Raw genomic sequence first — 8,967 nt, 5'->3', positions numbered from 1 at the left:
ATTAATATTTATGACCGTTGCTAGGCTCATCAACCTGAAATAACAAAATTAATGCTGTGCAAACTGTCTGCAGTAAAAATAAGAGAAACCATTTGATCCAATTGATATTATTTGTGCTTTTGTCACTGATTACCAAACTAAAAATAGTGCACATAATAGCTCTGGGTTCGTATATCAATAACAACCTATTTGTTTGCACTTCAATTTTCAATTTGTTACTGTTTTTTTATGATACAGTTTTGTAACTTTGAGGTTACAGTGGGCTATTATGGCAGATTTCGGTACATTTAGGATAAAGCTTGTGCTTTCTCCTGTTTTCAGATTTATACATCATATACCCAAAATATGAATACAAAATCAGATAGAAATAACAGAGGAATTAGAATTAGACGCATTATTTTCGAAAACTATTTGACAAGGAAATTATAAGCAATATAGTTGACTATACCAATATGTATGCACTGTAATGTAATCCAGCAAAACCCATTGCTGTTTCAGTGAATGAAATCGAACAATTCTTTGGCTGCTGTTTTTTTATGTCCATTTACGGATTACCGAGAACTGAAATGTATTGGAATTCAAAGACAAGAGTGTCTGCTGTTGTCGATACTATGAGTCGTACGCGATGGAAAAACATAAAATCAAAAATACATTTTAGTAGAAATTTACAGGCCAATGCAACAAACAATGCAGAAGTGACCGATAGTTTACAAAAAATAAGACCCATTCTGGATAAATTGGTGAAAAATTTTAATCGCATTCCGATGTCTGAACACGTATGTATTGACGAGCAGATTATACCGTTCAAAGGAAGACAAAGGCTAAAACACTATATGTCCAAAAAAATAATGTACATTTATGTTTAACGCCAAATGCAAACCATTTTGTGGAATTCCACGCTTAAGTTTTTATACACAGAAATGCAAACTTTATAGGCCGTTGTTACCTGAAAGTCACATAGTGAATATATTGCAATAAAATTGTTTAAACGGAAAAATTTTTTTTCATTTGCATATATAGGTTTATAATTTCTAATTTTTCCTTCCCCCAATTTTTTTGGATTTAAAACAAAAATTCGGCCCATAGAGGGTTAATCCGCATCTCACGACGACGCCGCTGCGCGCGCGCTAATTTTATCGGGGAACGGCGGTTCTTTATTTACGGTTTCCTTCACCGGATCGGGAGAGAGAGAGAGCTCCTTTTTCTTTTTACCTGAAAACGCGAAGACCGGCTCGGATGATCGCGAAAGGTGGCGAACGCTTGAAATCGCGACGCGACGATTGCAAAAGAGAGAGAAAAAAAGTGGAGAACGGAGGAAACAACAAAACGTCGAATACGATTCCACGATTTGTGTGTGTGTGTGTGTGTGTGTGTTTCTCTTATTTTCAGAGCCACGGTGTCGGAGGCGGACGACGAGAAGAGGGAAGGCCCGCTGAAGAAGTACCGCGTAGAAAAGTCGTTCGCCGACCGGCGGTACAAAGTGTCGTCGGCCAGGACATATTTCTACCTGAATGAGGCGTCGTGCGAGCGAAACATGGACATATTTATCAGGTGTCTGGAGACCGTGGCGGGTGAGTCCTGCTTCTTCAGCTCCTCCCTCGGCCGGTCGTTCCCGTCTTCCTCCTCCTTCTCTTCCTCATGCATACAAAGAAAAATATTATACCGCGAAGGAAAGCGTCAATTTATTTTTCTTTTTTTAAGTAACGGTTATTTTAAACAAAGAATATTTTCTTGATATTAAAATATACTTGTTTCAAGTATTTCGTAAGCTTATACATCCATAAATATGTCATAAATTCATCATGAGCGTCAAATTTATTCAAAATATTATTCTAAATCCTAGTAAGTTTAGTACCTCAATCAAGAACACTAAAGCTTTTGTTTACTCATTCCAGTTAACCGAATTTAACTTTTCTTCGATAAAGTTTGTAGTATTTTTGAAAAGGAAACAAATTCTTCTTTTGAATAAATAATAATGATCTTTTCTAATATTTGTAATGAGTATATTTTAATACTATATCACAACAGAACAAATATTTTTTATTCAAGATAACTATTGCTTAAAAGAAGAAAAATAAAGTAATTGCTTTTCTTCGTAGGACAAACTTATTTTTTTGTGTACACCATTGTGTATGATGGGCCTCGAAATGGTCACGTATGTCGTTATGTGGCATTAAAATATAAAGGCAACCTATAAAGGACTTCTGACTTGTCGTCCGACTTGCGGGTAACAACAAGCACAGCTCGTTATTCCCGGAATGGGAATGTATGCTCGTCAATGAGCAATCAGACGCGAGCGGTTGACGCGTTAAATTAATTAACACGTTTACCGTCGCGTTGATTTCCATTATTTCAACGCTCGACTAAAGTTCGAATCACCAAACATGCACGGCAGATAAACGCAATTCACGATACATGCGTTCGTTAGTCCGTTTTGGCTCCCCATTGGCTATATATTTAATTCGTCGTCAAGTGGTTCCGTACGTTGATATTTTATAATTGGTTTTATACAATTTTTTACAATTTTATACAATTGATTTTACATATCAAATTAATGAGATGCGGCAATATTAGAACGTTGAAGAGGAAAATATTTGGTATTTTGGTAACTATAATCATCATAGTAGAGGAACTATAGTCAAGAGAAACATTTTTCTAATTTTATTATATTATCTGTGATAATAACTTTACACGCATATCACTATTTTTGTATACAGAAAAAAACAAGCGCTAGATTCAAGTAAATAATTACTCCAATATCCCATAGCAAATATTTACTTGGATCGAGTAATATTTACTTGATTTGAGTAAAATATTTTTCAAATAAATTCAAGTAAAATATCTACTTGATCCAAGTGAAACTTACTTAATCCAAGTAAAAATTTGCTAAGGAGGAGTATTAGAATAATTATTTACTTCAATTTAGCACTTTTTTCTGTGTGGTTAAAACTATAAATGATATGTCTGTAAATAGGTTCAGCTAACACCAGTAAAAGAGGCAAAGTTAGTAGCATATAAAACTACCGGTGTTGCCCTACCAGTAAATCAGCTGTTGGTGTCAAAGGCTGTATTGCCTTGGACAATAAATAATTCTTAGAATGACTGAATAAATAATATAAAACAGATGTTTTCTTAATACGAGCATGTGAAATGATGGTCTTTTTGTATTCAAGTATATGAAAAAATAGCTTAAAGGATATCTTGGATTTAACATTACTGACTTAATTTTCCTTATTATCAGAATATTAACATACATTTCAATTTCGGTTTACTCAAAATCACATATATCTCTTTATCTGCGGTTGATATATGTTGTTTTGTTCAATTCAACAGCCAGTTCCAGCCGACTCTCTTTTACTCGCTTGGTTCAATTATATTGAGTACAACAATCATATCTCTCTCTCTCTCTCTCTCTCTCTTTCCAACAACTGTATGTCAATAGCTGATTTATTGGTGAGAAACGCAGCACCAGTAATTGTCGCTACTGCCAATTTCATCTCTTTTGATGATAGCTAAATCAAAACGCACCTAAAAAAGGTATAAAGTTGAGAATAACTATAACTAATAATATAGCGATAGTTAATAACTATAATTTCTTTTTTCTCAGTGCGGTGAGTGACAGTTAACGTGCTGGTGCAACAACGAGAGAGAGAGAGAGAGAGAGAAAGAGTAGCCTTCATGTTGGACTCGACATCTTCTCAAGTAAGTGCGACGTCGTGTCGCTTTTCCATGGATGATAGCGGCGTCGAGCGACGTCGCGAGGTCGCGAGAGTTCGCGCGAAATCGATTGCCGCCCTCGGCTATGCCGGCGGCGGATCTTCCTCGTCTGAGCTCTCTCTCTTTCTCTCTCGCCGACCTGACACTCGGCTACATAATGTTGTTGTTCGGCCCCTCGACGCTGTGTAACCGTGTCGGGCCATTGCCAAAACGAACGCACCGCGACGCCGCTTACAACACGCGTGTCGCGGCGCGTGTTCTCAAGCATCGGCCAACTTGACGACGATGGACCTTTCGAAATTCCGCGAGTCAGAGGTCCGCGCTGTCCCACGGTCGGCTATAAATATCGGATACGCGAGCGGACCACCGCGCCGCCCTCCAGCCAAATCGCGTGACGTAACGCGTCGGGGACGAGTTTGACGAACGAGGGACCGGCCGCGAGATACGATCGATGTGTTTTCTAAACGAGATCTGGGAAGAAGTCTTGATATATTGTCACGATATTGTTGATCCCTCCTCTCCCTCCCCGGCAAGAAACTGATATGAAGAGAGCTACACGTGCGCACAGCGCACGAAGTCGAGACCCTGCGACTGAAATATCCTTTCCACGACATCACGCGTAATGACCAAGTCGAACCCCATCCTGGTAAGAAGACATTCAGGTTGCGTTCAGGTCAACCTCTATGATTGAGTGAACGCTCTCATTGTCATTGAGAATATTCCTTCGGATTCACCATGGATCTAAAAGAATCAAAACGACAATGACCATTTTTGGCAGAACGTTTATTCTACAACTGTTGAAAGATTTCTGTGCTGAAATTGGATTATTTTGATAAGTCTACAGGAATGATCCAATTTTAGCACAGAAAACTCTCAACAGTTGTGGAATAAACGTTCTACCGAACGTGGCCAATCGCTCTTCGGTTGTATAACCGTTGTGTCTTCTGGACGCACCTAATAATAACGCTATGTTCAGCAAAGAAACAAGCTCAGTGAACGTTTAGTGATCACTGTCCGTGACTGGAGTTCTTTCAGATCCTTGATAGATCTAAGAGAATATACCAAATGAGGATCAATCATCATTAGGCGCTCACTGAGCTACTTTGTCTGCTGAACGCGAGCATTGTTTGTTTTTCCTCTCTTTCTCTTCCTCTCTTCTTTTTCTCTCCTTGAATCTACTCTCCGAGTCTCTCATGTCATTCTTACACGGAGAAAAGTAATTTTACTGTTGTAGCGAAACCATCATTGTAACAGCAAAAAAATTTAATTGGCATAACTACGGATGTTGTGATGCCATGAAAGTATCAATACTAATGTCGAAGCGGGTACCTAATCAAGAATATCTATATTATTAATAATACTAGTAATAAAATATTGATACTAATATCGAAACTTTAAACAAAATTAAAAGAAATATAAAGACCAAGGAAGTGTTTGTCTTGCAAGTTACTTTTAAGGAAACTCACATGTAACAATCTTAGTATGGTATGGTATAAAGACATTTCTACCTTCTGTACTAAACTTTCTACACGGTTTGTGATCGAAAAATCTTAAAAAGGATGTGTTAAAGCTCATGTATTCTCGCTATGATTGTCCTTATTTGATGACATTAGAAGAGAAATCGCATACTAAGAATTATATGCGGTATACGCGGAAATGAAACAATATACACACAAAATGACATTCGTGACTAATTCTGCATACTTGTGAAAATATCCTTTCCTTCTATTTCAGCAATCAATAAATAACCATAAAATTAACATAACAGAAATTACGAGAAAAGATAGGATAGATATTTAAAACATAAGTTGCACGTTACACTAATTTTCATGAAGCAAAATTACATGATATCTTGAAAATCCACTGAATAAAAAAGAAAACATCGAAAAGATATCGAGAGAAAATATTACTGATATGAGTGCAAATATCGAAAGAAAATATCGATATAAAAGTACTTGGTATTAAAAGACAACTAGCGACACTGATATTATCACAACATCCCTGAGTCTAACAAAAGTAGCGAATTATTTGTAATTGAAGCAGAAAAAGGTTGTCAGGATATAAAATATACCGCTGAGTGAATTTGTCCTTGGGACACGCTAATTTGCTGTTAGAACAGAAAATAGTATTTTCCATTTACTGATTTGTTCTTAAAGAAAAATAATTGATGGATTCTGCAAGATAACTCAGCGAATGGCAATTAATACTTTTAACAAATAGTTTTGCTATTCATACAGTAACTGACAGATTTGTTGCGACAACATAAAATTTGCTGTGTCAGCAAATAATTTTTCTCCATGTAATTACCCAAATCGTAAGATACGAAATCAGCCGGCTCTCTTGCGCGTTTTTCTTCACCGAGGAATCGTCCACCGTCATGCTCTTTAACGCGAAACTTCCTAGGTGCTTCAATGGGGATGGGCATCACGGCTGTGAAGTTAACGGCGCTCGGTCGGCCGCAACTTCTGGTTAGTGAGATTATCTTTAACACCGATCTTGGCGGCGGATAAACGGTGAACTTGTGAGACACTTTTCTACCGGAATGAAATTAACTGGAACACGCCTCCTCTTATATTTCAGCTTCAATTGTCAGAAGTGATCATGCGCGCGCGGCAATATATGACGGAGGTAGTCGGCGGCGAAGGTGCTGTCCTGGCGCACCACCTGAAGCCCGACGATTTCACGAAGAAATTCGAGGAGGCGCACATCAAAGACGCGGCGCCGGTGCAGAAGTTTCTTCAGAAGATTCAGTCGGACAAAGAAAGGTAACCAAGATCGAGTAACTCATTATGGCTCTCCCCTCCTCCTCTCCTCTCCTTTCCCCTCTTCCTCTCTCTCTCTCTCTCTCTCTCTCTCTCTCTCTCTCTGACTCTAAGGATTCAGACATAACGAAAGGATCAACGAATTTAATAAAGGGAATTAGGAATGAGGAGTAAAATTTCGACATAAGAACGACCAGGCTTCAATCCACAGTAAAGGAATAGAAAACTAGGATTATCAATACTGTCGAAATTGTATTTCTTATAACTCGTATATTCCATTTCTTCTTCCTTATTCACTTCATTCTGTCTGATCCCTTACTCTTTCTCCCCACAAAGACAGTGCGTAATTAACTGCGAATATTGTTCGCAATGTGATTCACTTGTTCCCAAGGAGCGGCATCTTAGACGAGAATTACAAGCTGAGCGAGACTTTCCAAGTACCTGATATGAAGACGGGCAAAATGATGAGGCTAATATCGCAGCTCACGTCGAAGGAGGAGGAGATGTTCAAGAATATGATCAGACGTCTGAATAATATCGTCACGGTACGTAGCTACGCGCTCGCACCGTCCTCGACGATAACATTATCTTAAAATTATATATCATTAATATTCGCCCGACCAATTTGTCGCTCCCTTCTCTCGCGCAGGTGGCCGACGAACTGGACGTTCGCATAATGATAGACGCAGAGCAAACGTACTTCCAGCCAGCCATATCGCGCCTGACCCTCGAAATGATGCGCAAGTACAACGTGAAAAAGGTAACGCTCCGCGCGAAGACACCGCGACTTTTATCACACGGCCAATTTTCAGCGAATGATATTCTCACTGCAACAAATGGTCTACTTCTCAGGCCGTGGTGTTCAACACTTACCAGACGTATCTGCAGGAGGCGTTTAACGAGGTGAAAACCGACCTCGAACAGGCGGAACGCCAAAACTTTTACTTCGCTGCTAAGTTGGTTCGCGGTGCTTACATCGAGCAGGTCCGTACTGCGTACAATTTATCGCGTGGTGTATGCGAAACACACTATGTTTAAATCAAAGACAATTGTTTAAAAGTGCCAGACGATCAAGTTTTTCGTCGCAGAGAACGAGAGCGGCAGCTATGGGCTATCCGGACCCCACGAATCCTACGTACGAAGCCACGACCGAGTCCTATCACAAGACGCTCATGGAATGCTTGAGGCGAATTAAGCAATATAAGGATAAAGGGGAGGATCCCAAGAAGATAGGGATCATGGTCGCCTCGCACAACGAGGATACCGTGTGCTTCGCGATCGAGAAGTGAGTATCTGCGAATACACACTGCATTATGTATGCATTACCACTATATATAACTAGAGCTACNCCCCCCCCCCCCCGTTTTTTATTTTCCCGCGGAAAAGGCAAAATTAACACGAAAAAAAATGAAAGAACCGGTTTTTTCTCGAACTTTTGAAACTAAAACGTGTCTACATTTTCAGAATGAAAGAGATTGGAATTTCGCCGGAGGATAAGGTTATATGTTTCGGTCAATTATTGGGAATGTGTGACTACATAACGTTCCCGTTATGTAAGCGGATGGCGACAACTCGTCCTCGAAATCGACTTCTCTCTCGGGATTTACGCGACTACGTGAATTACGATACATAAGTATAATATCCGATCGTTGACGTTGCAGGTCAGTCTGGTTATTCCGCGTACAAGTACATCCCGTACGGACGTTAAGGAGGTGCTGCCGTACTTGTCGCGGCGCGCGCAAGGGAACTGGGGTATTCTGACGAAGGTCAAGAAGGAGAAGTGCCTGCTACTGAGTGAAATCACGAGACGCTTTGTGCGCGGCAAGATCTTTCACAAGCCCAAGGGCAACTACACTCCGGTTTGAACAGTCGATTTCCTTAGTTTGCGCAGAGAGAATTTCAAGTATCAAGTTTAAGTAGTGGTTGTAAATTATTGAAAACTCTCCAAGACCTTGATGCGGGCACTTTGGATTGAATGCGAGCAAAAGCATAACCTGACGGACTTGTTGTGGTACTCGGAAATAGAAAGAGAGAGAGAGAGAGAAAGAGAAAACTAGGCTGATCTAATAAAAAACGACAGAAGGTCTTCTTCTCGGAAAAACTTCCGTCGGCTTTATCAGATATCAGGTCGGCCAAGAGTTTTTTATTAGATCGGCGTAAGACAAAGGAGGGGGGAGGGGAGAGCGACTCGCGGTAATCCGGTTGCGTCTTAGCCCTAATCTGGCACTCTACGTTCATTTTCTCGACTCTAGCCGATTTTTAATTTGGAATTTCTCGCAAGCTAGTGAAACGACGAGGACTTTTGTTTCTTGCTCTAAAAACGAATTATAGTTGGAGGTCAATGTTAGATTTGAACATAATGTTAAGCCACTTCAATTTCCTCCCGTATAAAGAAAAAGTGAAGTCACTTTGGAGTCGTGTCTGACCCTATTGCGATATTGAGGTACAAAATAAAATACAAAATAAAGATAGATGATTTTTCATTATA

At 39.6% G+C, this 8,967-nt stretch overlaps 1 protein-coding gene across 1 annotated transcript; it reads left to right on the top strand.

Annotated features, from left to right (window-relative positions):
• Nucleotides 1-1,453: 1,453 nt before the first annotated feature.
• LOC106751994 (proline dehydrogenase 1, mitochondrial-like) lies at nucleotides 1,454-8,967 on the top strand. Its single transcript, XM_014633336.1, has 8 exons — nucleotides 1,454-1,571; nucleotides 6,121-6,185; nucleotides 6,298-6,482; nucleotides 6,871-7,024; nucleotides 7,129-7,239; nucleotides 7,332-7,463; nucleotides 7,568-7,764; nucleotides 8,141-8,967. Exons 1-8 carry the CDS (start codon nucleotides 1,535-1,537, stop codon nucleotides 8,238-8,240), a joined length of 981 nt encoding a protein of 326 aa, XP_014488822.1. The 5' UTR covers nucleotides 1,454-1,534; the 3' UTR covers nucleotides 8,241-8,967.

This window comes from Dinoponera quadriceps, unplaced genomic scaffold (genome assembly GCF_001313825.1).
Source record: "Dinoponera quadriceps isolate SergipeBrazil2010 unplaced genomic scaffold, ASM131382v1 scaffold463, whole genome shotgun sequence".
Taxonomy (NCBI): Eukaryota; Metazoa; Arthropoda; class Insecta; order Hymenoptera; family Formicidae; genus Dinoponera; species Dinoponera quadriceps.
Note: the sequence above shows the minus strand (reverse complement) of the source record. Positions and strands in the feature narration are given on the sequence as shown.

What these genes read in the sequence shown, in the direction of transcription:
- LOC106751994 (XM_014633336.1), top strand. Translation starts at nt 1,535, where the DNA reads ATGGACATATTTATCAGGTGTCTGGAGACCGTGGCGG. An exon ending in GTCTGAATAATATCGTCACG is followed by an intron (nt 7,025 to 7,128) that starts GTACGTAGCTAC and finishes TCTCTCGCGCAG; the next exon opens with GTGGCCGACGAACTGGACGT. An exon ending in GCGGTGCTTACATCGAGCAG is followed by an intron (nt 7,464 to 7,567) that starts GTCCGTACTGCG and finishes TTTTCGTCGCAG; the next exon opens with AGAACGAGAGCGGCAGCTAT.